This window comes from Plectrocnemia conspersa, unplaced genomic scaffold (assembly GCF_051122295.1).
Source record: "Plectrocnemia conspersa isolate PC_06_02 unplaced genomic scaffold, ASM5112229v1 ptg000003l, whole genome shotgun sequence".
NCBI classification, from domain to species: Eukaryota; Metazoa; Arthropoda; class Insecta; order Trichoptera; family Polycentropodidae; genus Plectrocnemia; species Plectrocnemia conspersa.
Window position 1 is genome coordinate 29562949 of NW_028277167.1, and position 15420 is coordinate 29578368.

General features: G+C 31.4%; 1 protein-coding gene across 2 annotated transcripts in view; it reads left to right on the forward strand.

Moving 5' to 3' along the window:
* Gycalpha99B (guanylate cyclase 1 soluble subunit alpha 2) overlaps positions 1 to 15420 on the forward strand; it is a 233366-nt gene that overhangs the window by 208890 nt on the left and 9056 nt on the right. For both annotated transcript variants that reach the window (XM_088183129.1, XM_088183128.1), the window contains exons 6-10: positions 2548 to 2759; positions 3275 to 3519; positions 5743 to 5927; positions 9230 to 9409; positions 14030 to 14168. In XM_088183129.1, the coding sequence (XP_088039255.1) occupies positions 2548 to 2759; positions 3275 to 3519; positions 5743 to 5927; positions 9230 to 9409; positions 14030 to 14168 (961 nt within the window). The remainder of the gene's footprint in view (positions 1 to 2547; positions 2760 to 3274; positions 3520 to 5742; positions 5928 to 9229; positions 9410 to 14029; positions 14169 to 15420) is intronic.

Here is a 15420-nt window from a genome sequence, read left to right on the forward strand (position 1 = left end):
TATATTCGTAAGCTGTATTTTGTATCAAAAATTCAAGTCTATATCTTTAAAAGGAACCAAATACTAGCGGTAACTATATGCCAAGTCGCATAAAATCTCGTATGGGGGCCCGGTTAATTTACGATAAGACTCGTTTTTTATTAAAAAAAATAATTACAATTTTTTTTAAATGCAAATTAAACTTTTGAATACTTTTTGCATACGACATGTTTAAGTAAGATTTCCTTTTGGAAAGTTATGACACTTTTAATTTTTACATTGGCCGCCATTTTGTAAAAAAAAATTATATTTTTTTTTCATACAGAATGTATAGAGGGTGCTTAGTAATTCTATACGATACTAAAAATTGAATTTTAAACCTTTAAAATCAAGCAATTAAGAGCATTAATTCTTCTGCAAGTCTCAAAATGGCTCGTGTGGGGGTCCGATCGAACTGATACATCGCTTGTTTTGAAGCAAAAAACTATTTTTTTTATATTTTATTTAGATGTAGTTTAGGCTTATAAACGTTTAATATATAGCGATTTTTTCGTTAAAATTTAAACCTACTGAGTTACGAGTGTTTAAGTTTTTTGATTTGTCGCCATTTTGCAAAGCTATAAAAATATGAAACAACTTTAAAACAGCGATTGATCTAAAGTTTTATATAAAATATTTCTGATTGCTTTATTTTATAAAAATTGCAATCTCATTATTTTATACTCTCTGGCTAAAAATAGATACTCTAGCAATTCCTATTAATTTAATTCAAACTTTAACCTCGTTATATATTTTTTAATAATGAAATTTATACGATTTTTATATTTTAATTTACTGTTAATATGAACCCCTAAATCTGATTATATTTTTACTATATTTTTTACATTGCAATTTATAATAGTAGTCTGCATTTAACTTTCATATTTCGGACTGATCAAGTACACCACTTTTTGATTCAATATTTGGACACCATAGTGAAAGGATTAAATTGGCAGGTCTAAAAACGATCATATAGCTTTTAGACATTTTTTAATAATTTGTTAATCATTTTTTTTTACCTTCTAAGTTTACCTTCTAAGACAATTTTTTTTTCCAAATTAGTTTATTTTTTATTTATTTATTTTAATTAAATTAAGACAATCGTGACCTAACAGGTTAAAAAATATATGATTTAAAAATAAATAAATGTGATAACACCGTGCGAAATCTTTTTTACGGATGAAGTCAAAGTACCCATCATGCGTCGCAAACGCATTTAGAAAAAATGCTACGTGCATTTAGGTTTTTAAACTATTTTAAAAAACTACATTACGTCCACTTTTTGGAATTGGCCGTCCACCGAAAGGGGCGGAAAACAAAATCTCATATTAAGGAGCCATGTGTAATCTCATATTAAGCAACAATTATTAAAAACTTTTAAGACTTCCTCTGACATTTTTACTAACATTCACACTTGAACATCCACTTCGGAGCACGACATCATAAATATAAAAAAATCCGGATGGTTCCAACGATTCCTAATGGTCAAGCATAGACCTTTATCCACCAGCCCATTAATAGTTTCATCGTCCTACATGGTTCGCATAGTCGGCTATGTGTTAAGTTCAGACCGTCGAAGATCATTAAAGCCGCCGCCGCTTCTCTCTTCGCATTTGAAGAGTTCAGAGTCCAGCTTGACATCCGGAATTTAGAGTTCAACCCGTTTTGGAGATGCCTGAGTCTATGAAGCCACTCATAGAAAACTTTACGTATAACAATAATAAACTGTAGGATCTCAATTGTTGCACAAAAACAAAATAGCAACAAATAATGTATTGAAAAATATTTAAAAAAAAACACAAAGGTCAGAATTCACAACTTAACAAGAATATATATTTCAAAAAATAATATGATATGTGATATATTCGAGCTAAATATTAACTAAGCGCTACAAAGGCCGAAGAGTGGTGAGGGAGGGCAGAGATGCTTTGTTTAACCCGTGCACGCTATAAACGCATTTTTCATGCTGACATTGCCTCTCTTTTTATTGTCTCCAACCTCCCCTGCAGAAAGTTTCCAACACGCCTCATTATATTCGCATAATGTAAAGTTGAGCCCTTGAAAGCGATCGTGAAATTTAGTTATACAACTTTCACAGAAATAAATTGTATTTCGTATTTGCTGTATATTTTGCCATTTTTTGCGAAATGCGTGGTACGTTGGATGTGATATCGAAAAAACTACGGTAATATTTATACATATAGATACGAAACGAAAGCGTTACTCTGCATATTCAAACTGAAGCGTAAAATCGTACATGTCATCCATTTCGTTTCCCAGAAGAGATTCTCATTTGATGATTGAATTCGCTTCAGTGACAAAAATTCCATGTCATCTAGCAGTTAAAAGTTATATTTTGAAAGCCTTTACAATATTATAGAGATAACACAAATATATAGTATACATGTACATTTATGCATGGCTCGTTTGAAATTTATGTGAAATGAGTCTTTTTAACACTGTTCTTAACCTATTCTAATGCTTTTTATTCTACAACAATTATTTTATTTTATATTTTTTTTTATTTAGGACGAAAAGAGTGAAAATCAAGCGTCCGATTGTGAAGCAGCGTTCGTTTGCACGCCAATAGGCCATGGAAGAATTGAACTTCACTTTACAACTGAAAGAGAGCCCTTAGCTTACTTGCTCATAGGAAGTTTGAAAGCGATCGCTCAAATTTACTACAACACGACGGCTGTCATCGAGTTTAACCGCTATCAGAACGACCCGAGACACTTTAGGTAAGACTTAAAATAAACCACTGAACAAACTTTAAATATTTTTTTTGCCTAATAAATTATCGTTTTTTTTATTAGTAATATTCATAGCTGTTACTATCAATAACAAACATTTAAAAAATGTGTGATTTACTGAAACTATTCATAATAAAAGTTAACCACTTTGCAGACTTGATAGTCAATGGCTAACCGGAAACATTATATTTTCATATATTTTCTGACATCAAACTCTGTAGAGTTAGATGCCAGAAAATATATAGTATATTCTTAACTTCAATAAAAAAAAATACCCATTACATCAAGTTTATTTTATTAAATATTCTCTTAAAAGCTCACAAAAAAATGTAACAACGTGTAATTTTACATATAAATCGATTTATTAAACTTGTATGGAAAAAATATGCTGTACACTGTATAGATACATACATACAATAGCACTCAGGATATGTAGGATCTAACGACCCTCATAACATGTATAAATGTACATCCATATGTAGTGACCGAGAAAGTTTTCCTAGATACGAAATCACGGCAATCCCTCACGCTCCCCCGACCTTCGCCAAGCCCCACCGCTCCTCGTTTTCCGTCAGAGAAAACTCTTCGGAAGAAGACGACGACGATGTAGTAGGACGAAGCGATCGCAGACTGGATCCCAAGGACTTGTCGACTGATGCCGCCGATTTAAAACTGGGAATCGCCAGCTTTTGCAAGGCGTTTCCTTGGCACTTTGTCATAGACAGGAAGATGGAAATTGTGCAATTGGGTGAGGATTTTTTTATTAACTCAATTACTTCTATTGATCGAAAACTAACGAAAACTTGTTATATAAGTACGCAACTTGTTTATTGGGAAGTTGACGAATATATGAAAAACATATACAGTTAGAACGGTAGTTTACCTGAATGGTCTAAGTGACAAAATATAATATTAATAAGAAGAAATTAACTTATAAATGTTGAGTTCTTATGACGCGGAAATTATTTATTACTTATGTTTGTGGTTTTTGTGCTATTGTGGGTATTATGCACAATTTCAACAATACATTTTTGAAAAGCAAAATATTGTAGTTTGCAGAATTTCTAATATTCAGTTTTAAAAGCTACCATTGTCATTTGTGTTATTTCATTGAAACTCTCACAGTATTGCTACAATTATCACAGTAGTACAATATTATAATTTTAATAAAATTTAATAAAACATATCGTATAATTTTAAAAGCAAAGTAAAACCATTGTATGTCTCTCAAACAATGTTTAAGACATTCACTTTAAAATACCTTTGAAACAACACAAATAGTTATAAAAGAGATTAGCGCAAAAAATATGGAATTATTTTTTCTATTATTTTTGACAATTATTGTAATGAATTGTTCTTAAAATTCTGAATTGCGATAACTTAAACAGTATGAATTTAGGAATAATACCAGCTTTCAATTTAACTTTTAATAAACACTTCACTAAAAAAGATTGTGTGGCACATGCTTTTCACCTGGTGATGTGTGATGCTATTTTCAGAAAATATAAAGCAAAATACGAAATCTAGGTAAATAAATATTTTTTAAGCGTTACTAAATTAAGCCATTATTTAATACAAAATAAATTAGCTAAAAGTTTTAACTCCATAATCTAGAATTAAATAAAAAAGATAATAATAAAAACATAAATATTTTTCAAACAGCAACTGAAATGAATTAAAACGGTTAAAAATAAAAATGCGATTAAGGAAAAGCAATTGTTAATTAGGGCAGTAGAAAATTTACATTTCAGAGATTATTAGTATTTATATAATATTAACTACTACAACTGCAATTTTAAGTAAAATAAAAACGTTTTAATTTTAGACAAGGTGTTACAAAAACGTAGCTTATGCAAATCTTATTTATATACACAAGAAGGGCCAAAAATTACTTTACTATTTAAAAATTAAATATTATTTTTATGGATCATAATAATAATTATGTTTTTATATTTTAAAAATTAAAGCTTAATAAATATTAAAAAAAAAATTCAAATAACGCATATTATTTATTTATTTAATTTAATATTAACGCGCCGCTGTTTTTACTCAGAAAACATATACATATGTGATTTTCATCAAAGAAGTTCTCCATAAAATCAACGATATTGCTCTTGGTTCGGCGTTTCCGTGAATAAGAATTCGTTAAAGTTCTTCCACGAAATAGAAGATCCCGCTCAGGTCGTATCCGGGAAAATATTCGACGTATACAGAAAAGCGTTGATGAAAGCCCAATGACTTAATAAACCTAAAATATATATGCAAATTTATCAAAATCATGACTCTAGGTGTATTTTCGTATAAAAATATTATTTGGTAATAAATCATAATTTTTTTTAGTTAAAAAAATATTCGCGAAAGTAATTTGCATGTCATTAAAAAATTCCATTTAATTTAAAATATCATTATATTATATTTATTGGTGAAATAATTAAGTGACTTTTGCCCCATATGATATAACGTATTTGAAAATCTTAAAAAAATGCATTTAGCTCCTATAGGAATTCCACCTTTCAATTAGTTACTGGGATAAATATAGATTAACGATCACAAACCGAAAGAGTAACGAAAGTTTTCCCATCAATCGAAATAGACATTGCATCTTATTTTCGCATGCTGAAAAAATAATATATTTTCTGGCTCAAGAAAGATTAAAAAATAAAAGTGACGAGTTCGGCCGGAGATGAATTTCTTTGTGTCAAAGTAAACTGTCGAATTTTCAAAGCTCGGAAGGGAAAAGCTCGTTTGAGCTTTGAACGGAAATATATTATATTTTTCATTTAAATATCAAAAGTCAGAATAATCATTGCGTATATATATGTATATATTTCTTCATTAATTTACCTAAACAGTAGCACGCAATTTTCCGCGCGCGTTTGGCAAAAAAAAGTTTATTTAATTATTTTATTTTAACGCCTGTTTAATGTCAACGTATCAGTGAGTAATAATAATTACATTGGACGTATTTCAGGCGCCGGATTCATGCGCTTGTTCGGAGCCGTGCTGCCAGTTTGCGGGGCAACTTTGACCACTTACTTCACCCTGCAGAGGCCCCGAGGCATTTCGCTGACGTTTAAGGACATCCTGCAAAGGGCCAACACGCCCTTCGTCTTTGTGCTCAAAATACCCAACGAAAGGGGCCAATGTGCTGCAAACGTGAGTATAATTTGAATAGCCTACGTCCCTTTATTGTCTGAAATACCACAAAAGAAGAATAACGTGCTAGTAATGTGAGGAGCAACTATTAACATTTTATTAAAAATATAAAATAATTTAGTGTGTATAAAAGTTATACATAAAAATTATTAAACAGTGGTTCTCAAACATATTTTAAAACATCAATAGTTATAACACCTTACAATGTTCAGCTATATGGTTAAAAATACAGATTAATGAAATATATAATACAAAAAAAAACATACATATTTAAAAAATATTTTTTTATATTATTTTTATTATTTATGTTACGTGTATTACATTTTAAACTCATTCAAAGTCTAATTTTCTTAACTTCTATTTTAAAATTGTGTATTTTTAAAGTTAATAACATGTTTGAAAACAGCGAAAATCATATTTTTCAATAACATTTATTGTTTATCATATTTATTTTTATTATATAATAGCACAACTTCAGTCGCAGTGGGAACGTTCGGTAACGAGCGTTCCCACTGCGACGGCGACGGCATGATTTTATTGCTTTTGACGTGGATTTTTGATTTCTGAGTAAGAATAATTGTTTTCTACGCTATCCTTTTGGTCAAAATTCGGTGTAGATGTACTTCATTTTAAGTCGCAATATTGTTATACATCAAAAACAATTAAAAAATTCACGCCATAAGCAATTAAATCAGCAGTGCAAATGCTCGGTTATAACAATTTTTATAACAATATTACTACTTACAATGAAGCACATCTAATCTGAATTTTGACTAATATGAGAACGCAAAAAAACAATTATCGCTTCTCAGAAGTTAAAAATCCACGTCAAAAGCAATAAAATCGTGTCGGTGACTTCGCGATATTATAGCTTTTGACGTGGATTCTAATCAGGAACGTCTTTTGGAGAGCAAGCAGGTGCATTTGTATTTCCCCTCCCCCCTTGAACTTGGCCAGATATCATTTAATTTAATACTATGAATCTTAATGAATTCGAAATATTAAAAAAAACAACCACCTACTGGACAACTTTTACTCCCCCCCCCCTCCCCGAGAATAAATATAATATAACAGGAATTAAATAGATCTGAGTTCCAAACTCATTTTTTTCAACAAATTTAATGTTTTATATTTTTGTAATTAGGGTTCATTTTTTTAATATCTAGGACTTATATTACAAACATCCTGAAAAATCACACTAGGGCTTATTTTTGGAGTACATATATACTTCTATCTGTTAGTATCGCAAAGTAAAAAAGGATCTTAGAAAATAAAAGCATTTTTGGGTGATTTAAAAAAATATTTTTTACTTTATAGGTTTTAAAATAAAGCGTGGATTGATAATAAAAGTTTATTTTACTAAAAGAACAGTATTTGTAAAATCATATCTTTAAAATATTATCATCCAAATTGAATCATGATTTAACTAACACTGTGACTACGATACAGGCGCTGAATAATGTATCGTTGTAAAACTGTCTTACGCAAAACACGCGTTGTTCCCCGTGAAGCGAACCATCGCGACTAAATTTCCATGGACTAAGCTCCGGCGCGCTGTCGCCTGCGCGCGCCCTTCCTTCATGCGGTTTATGCTCATTATATTTATTATAAATAATGAATCAAAACTTTTAAATACATAATTCTATGGTTATAAATAAGAAAATTTATAGTTTACTAGAAACTAATGATACTGTTGAAATCAAAGTATATATTTTTGTGGAGTTATTGTATTTGTGTGGCAAAGTACTATGCTCTCGACTCTCATATCAGTGACTTATTACTTCGAATTGATGAAAGCAAACCATATATCAAATGTTGCCATGCGTGACTTCATTGATATGAGAGTAGGGGAAAGAGTCACTCGTCACTCGACTGTACAGTGACGCTAAACGCTCGATCACACACGGTATGAATAATTAGATCCCCTACACCTATTCTCTCTCGTATTGCGAGGTCCGTTTCCTAATATCTATGTCGTACCTCTCATACATACACTGCATTACTTCTCGCCTGTGTAATGTATAATATATGGACCCGAGCTCCAGTAGCAAGTCGCTTTCAAAATATTATTATGTACCTTGAATTAAAATTAATGCTTTTTCCGCCGAAAGTATATTAATTTGGACCTTGTTATAAGGAATGCGACTTTCCTTTTATCGCTCACTAATGAGCATTTCGGCGAAATGATTTACTTTATGGCACATTGGATTTCTGCTTTTACGACTGCTTTAATTTATCTTCTTACAAATTATCGTAAAGTATATTTCTTTGTCTGAGCTACTAGGCTATTAGTGCAAATTTCTATAATGTTTTTTTATGGTCGATTCAAAAGCATTTGCGGCTTAATGATATATGTTTTTATAAATATATATCCTTATAATTTGTTAGTATTATTCTAAAAGAACATATATATATTATATGTTTCTTATTAAAATTCTTTAAAAAAAACGCTACTTGTTTATAAATTTCATAAAAATAACAGACTATCAATAAATAAACATTTTATTTTTAACTATGCAGCTTAATATTATATTTAATTTTATTTTATTGAAATTGAGTCATATTCAACATTTGTTGCGCTGTGTCCCGGATGGACGAATGTTATGCAATAGCGAGGGAGTACGAATGCTCCATGAATAATACAACTGTATGATCCTGTAGTTCTAGCGATTGATTGACCTATTTATTTAATTATGCCGCATTAATAGTTAAAACGTAATGATAATATTAATGCATTACACGTGTACATATTGTGCTATACGTGTATATAATGATAAGGGGCTATAACTATTTTTTTCCTCAACAAAGTTATATATCGTGACTTAATGATAAATAATCTTTATTTAAAAATAGCAAAAATTAGTTACGCGTTCCAATATTGGTAATATAGTTATAAGTTTGGGAACCATTGTCTTGATCCGAAAGTATACCATATATTCCGATGGAATTTCAATGCAATCATAAGAAAAACGCTACCTTCTCATGCACGAAACATTCGTAAATTGGACTAGGTATAGGTATTTTCACTCGCTCGTAAAAAGGTCCAAAGGTCACGTAGCACCGTTCGAGATGAAGTGTTCTATATAAAAATTGGAAATTGTCTGCGAATAAATATGTTAATACAGAGCGTACGTGCTATGGGGGTCGTCATACGTACGTAAGCTCGGGCCGAGTGTGGGGTTGCGAAACGGAGATAGTTATTTGGTTGTTGTTCCACAAACGGTCCATTGATCATAAGCCCCCGTTGATTTGCACGTGTTCCGTTTCTCACGGAAGTGACGTGCACGATTTATGTGTTCCAGGGTTTGCAGCTCAAGGGCCAAATGGTGTTTTGTCCCGAGTCAGACTCGCTGCTGTTCATTGGCTCTCCGTTTTTGGACGGGCTCGAGGGCCTCACCGGCAGAGGGCTCTTCATCTCGGACATACCCCTTCACGATGCCACCAGAGACGTCATTTTAGTGGGGGAACAGGCGAGAGCTCAGGTGAGTGCCTAATTATTATTTATATCATCAGCAATGTCACTATAAATCAATCAATCAACTCAGACACGCGCAGTAATTTCATTTCTTAATACACTGGCACTGTACTTTGATATTTTTAATGTCAGCTACGAGGAGCTGGTCCAGTTTGTAAGTCATTTCTATGGTTTTTATGTAATATTATATTTACATATTTTTTGTGTATTGAAATATTACAATTTATTGTTTTCGACCCATCGTGACGCATTGGGGTAACCTGTTAGGTCACAATAGTCTTAATTTAATTTAAATAAATAAATAAATATAAGACATAAGGGTGAGCCAAATAAAAACATTAAAAATACACAAAATTTGTATATATTCATAGCGTTCAATACCAAAATTTTTAGTCTTATAAGAGGCAGTGTAATATTTTTTATTCTTGCTTAATTCTTATAATTACTTATCATGTTGCTGATTTCTAAAAATGCTTGAAGATTACTAATAAAATAAGAATAAATCATAAAAAATAATTATACGAAGGTCGTCTAGAAAATAAGGTTACAACATTTTTTTTAAATCGAAAAGTTCATATATTTTAATTGAAATTTACAGAGATTAAAACACATGTATGTAGTTATTTTTCTACAATATATAATCAACGTTTAGATCGATGCATTTCTGTAAGCATGGCACCTGCTTTTGTGTACCAGTGGTGAAGAACTCATGCTCCACCTCCTTAAGCCATTTTTTTACCGTTTCTTTAGATTATAATAAAGTTTTTCAACTATAACTCTTCAAGCTTAGAAACAATATGATATTTTCTTAGTGCAAGATCTGTACTGTAGGAGGGGGGGGGTCACGATATCCCATATCCAAAGGAGGTGAGAATCTTCGGAGATGTCTATTAGAATCGGAAAGGAATCCTGCTGGTAGAATTCATGCCTCGTCACCCACCCCACTACATTTCCGTTCTTGCTCCCAACGACTATATTATTTTCACTAACGGTTGAAAAATGGCTAAAAGATATAGAACGTGAATTCTTTGACACAAAAGCTGGTGCTACGTCTACAAAAGTGCATCGATTTGAGCAGCAAATATATATTAACGTATGTTACAATCTCTGAATTTTATAAAAATACATTTACTTTTTGATTTTGAATTATTTCTTGGACGACTATTATAAATATTAAGTTTTAAGCTTAGATTTTATAAATACAATAATACTGATTTATTTTATTTTTCCTAATACTTTATCTAAATAAATCACAAATTGGCTTATCCCGCGTCCTAGCTTCTCAGACGCCAACAGTATAATTATGAGTGGAAAACCCCCGTTTGGGTTGGTTCAAGCGTTTTGACTGTAATATGTTCCAAATAAACGGAACAAAATTTCTGATAACAAAAGCTTATACTGACAACAACCTGAATTAATATTTTATTTTTTCAATACTCTCAACCTTTGCCATACTGTGATACATACTAAGTTTACATGTCATATTATTATTTAAATATCTCAAGTATTTAAATATTTTAAATATGAATCCTTCGTAATGTACTTACATATTCAAGGCTCATATTTTTTGTATCAGAATTTAAATACGGATGTGGTCAGAATTTATATAAATTTGTCAAGATAAATATGAGATGGTCAGAACTTATATTAATTGCTCGGAATTTATATTAAATGGATAGAATTTAAATTGGACTGGTCAGAGTTTGAATTAATTAGTAAGAATTATTTTAGCAGATAGTTAAAATCATTTAATCAGTATTTATTCAGTTAATTTTGGTCACTATTTATAATAATAAAAAAACAGTATTTTTTATTAGATGCTCTGTATTTTACCATTAAGGTCAATTTTATGTTGACAGATGTTAAGCATAATAATATAATACATAAGCATTATCTCGTAACATTGTCAGATGTTAACATAATAAGCCAAGCGTGCTCTCTGCTGCCGCTCTGCCGTTATTTCGGCTTCGTTCGTCGCTTTGAATACCATCGCGTCCGACATACAATTAAATAGGTACATTTAGAGTTATTCATGGGGTGTTTAAAGTTCAGATCAAAGCGCGCACCTAACCTATTTAACAGTTTGGTGCGAGCAACATATTTCTTAATTAAATAATTTATTGATTCTGACGTCTTATATTTTATTCTAATTGAAAATAATTCCGATAGTCTTATATTTTTATTTTGACCATGCACTATTTTTATTCAAACCATTTTAAATTTTTTATAACCCATAAAAAATATAATAATAACCATTCATTATTTTAAATCTGATTTTATGCTATTTTTATTCTAAATATCTGATACTTATTCTGGCCCTAGATAATATAATTATGACCATTCATTATTTTTACTTTAATATTCCAATATTTTTATTCTGACCCTATGCTATTTTTATTCTAATTATTTGATATTTATTGTGACCCTAAATAATTTATTTATGACTAGGCTGTTAAAAAAGTTTTCATCGATACTCGATCTTTATTCTAACCCAAAGTTGATTTAAATTCTGACCATTTAATTTGTTTTCCATATCAAATTAGATAATTAATCAATGTACAAAACACTGCTCTGTCAGAAAATTAAGTATTAATCCACTATTACAGTCAACGGTTGAAGATTTTTTCACACTTCAGAGGACTTGATTAGGCAATTTATATTAAATTCGATATTTTTGTTTAATATGAAAATTAAAAACCTTTGGTCGATTAGCTAAATGATTTTGTAATGTAAACTTAGTGCACATCACCGGAACATGCATTTTTTTGGAAGGAGATGATATAGTTATTGTGTTTTTCAATCTTAATCAGAATCAGAATCGGTATGAAATTTAACTTTAAATGTTTTTCTAAAATTTTATTCGGCTTCAAATATTTGTAAAAACAGAATTACACAATTTTAAATTTTTTTTTTTTTTTTGAAAAAACAGAATTATCTTAAAATTGTCAGTTTACTGGAAAATTATTAACATCTAGAGTTTGACGTATGTACTTTTTCTGATAGTCAAAATACAGATTTATTCACACTATATTTAAGCATATAAGTGGCACGCTAATTTATCGTCGTTTTTACTTGAACTTGTATAACAAGGGTGCATCAAATGTATTTCTACATAAGTTTTATTTTAAATATGAGTGACAGAACATCGCTTAAATTGTTGCAAGTACGGCGGCCATTTTAAGATACTACTATGCTTTCATATGATTTTTCAATAAAGCCAATTATAATAAATGTATTGCAGTATGACAATGGCTAGAATGCTCTTGCCGAAACGTGAAAGCAAAGCTAGTATATTGTATTTTAGAGCCACTGGAATCACTTCCGTGTAGTGTATCATAAATATTTTTTCGCGAAGTGAACATTGCTAAACGCGCAGGAAAATTGGGTAAGGAGAAAGGCGTTGTTCAAAAATTGAATTCGGTACTGGTACATTAATAATTTATGGGTGTACCCCAATAAATTTCCAAGGAGACAGCTTCGAGGTTAACGTGAGTGTGTACGTAAAAGAGCCATAAACGAAATGGCTACGAGACAATCGGCGTAAAAAGATTTCCTTCCTTCGCGTGTCCTTAATTATCCTTAATGTGTGGAATTTCTCAATTCACTAACAAAAATATGCTTGTCAATTAAGCGAGGGTCAAAGAACGTAACAAAACGCACGCACGTGAGAATTATAAATAATTTATAAACGACGAATATATATATCCATTAAGAAAAATGAAATGGAAATTAGATTGGTATTAATTCACTTAATTGAACATATTTTTTTGTATGCGATACACGACATTTTGTAATTAAGAAAAGTTTATTACGCATTTTCTTAAAATTACTTGATATATATGGTAGTGATATTAAAGATAAAATTGATAGTGAAATTTATATGAATTTATTAAAAAATATATGAATAGGCATTTGCTTTGTGAAAAATCAAATTGGAAATGTATCACAAAAAAGAATAGTTATTTTTTAACTGGATGAATATTTGTTAGAAGAGACAAAGTGTTTGAAACCGAACCGATGGATTCACGCTAGATTGAGCAAACGCGGCGATGAATCGGAACGAGAGGTCTGTGCTAAATTTAACACATATATGTACATAGGAATCTTTGAATCGATCAGATTAAATGACACAAATAAATTTTCATGGCACGAAAGGGTTAGCGCGCTTCGTTGTGCGCGCAAACTTTAATACGCTTCTAAATTAATCATGGCGGAATATAACGTTTTCATAAGAAAAGCGGAATGTCGTCTGCCACTTTTATATTACATACTGTTCATATGAAACTCGTGCTATTTCTGTATCATATTTTATTACTGGGAAATTAATTAAAGGCAATTTAAAACAATATTGTAATATTTAGATATTCGACGCCGCAGCATTGTAGTATCGTAGAAGCAGTAATTACTTAGATTATCTCGATCCAATTGCAGATTTGAGCCATCCGAGATTCGCATATGTTATTCGTTAATAACAAAGAGCAAAGTTTCTATTTGGGTCGCACTTTATCTGCGAGCGGAAGCCGTGCTTTACACGAACAATAGACAGCGAAGCTTTCAGGAAGATTAAAATATCTCGCGTGTGCATCCGCTTGCATTTTGACTGTCTAGTAATATGCGAACGTTTCAGGATGGTCTCAGGAGGCGGATGGATAAGCTGAAGAGCTCCATCGAGGAAGCAAACCGTGCCGTCAACAAGGAGAGAGAGAAGAACGTCAGTCTCCTGCATCTCATCTTCCCGCCGGACATCGCCAAGCGGCTGTGGCTCGGTGAGTACTCAATTTTTAATAATATATCGCCGCAGGTAAAACGTACACCTAGAAGAAGAGATGGTGTATAAATTTAAATTTTATTCAGTCGCGTGCACTCGCGCCGGGTTCTTTACGGTTCTTTATAATGCCTGGGAAGATCCCCGGGGATGTGAGTTTTTCGCCGGGCTAAATTCTCGCGAGAGTCTGCGGCAAGATCCCATTCACAATTTCGTTATTTATTTAAAAATATAAACCGGTTCTGGAAGCAATTTATAAAAGGATGAAACGTTTTAATAATACAGTGTGCCTTATTATGTGCGTGTATAACATAACATTAACTCTTACGGCATGAGGTTCGTGACAACGGTCGTTTTTACATCGCAGTCCCAACTAGAGTTTACAAAACCTGTATTTGGAAAAAAATTGGTATTACAAAATAAAATACTGGTAGTACCGAAAATATTTTTTTTTAATCTGTACATTTTATTTGTTGAAAACAAGACCTCCATGGCTCAGAACCATAAAAATATTGCTTGAATAATGCAAAAGCGTAGAATAAAATGATGCCCATTTTGGCGAATTAACCTAAGTAGTTTTATCGGGATAAGATATCAAAGTAGAATAATATGATCCTTTTTAGTCCAAAATGAATAAAAATCAGTCCACAAAAATCCCACCAGCCGATATTTCGACATGTTTGATATTTTTGTATGTATTTGCGTGACGTGTCAAAATGTCATGAACACATTTGTTTTATCTCAGGCAAATCTAACGGTATCTAGCAGTTTCCAGTAATTATTTTATGTAACAGAGACCGTAGAATTTCAATGATAGGGATGGCTGGCGAAATGAAAACAAAAGCAAGTATTGCATATACTATTTGTACATTTTTATTTTAATTCAGACATATGTCGGGTGCAAACATAAATGCCTTCTTTCAATTTTTCCTTTGAAAAACTAAGGATTTGTTCACCGAGATACCTTAAGCATCTCTTTCTTTTGAGAAAGCTTTGTCAAATTGCTTCATCAGGTCCAGTTTAATGTGTTGGATGTAGAACTTTTTTTGGGACAGTAAGGTAACTTCTAGGCTGTAATGTATTTCTTATTGTCCATACTTTCATAATATAATACTACTCTCTGGCACGGCGGTCCTATTCACACAGAAAACATGCAAAGATGCATACTTATTACCGTTATGTAAGAGTATTGCTTTCAGACTTATTTTTGCTGAATCAATAAAAAGCCTTCAATCGTCAGATTCGTATCAATG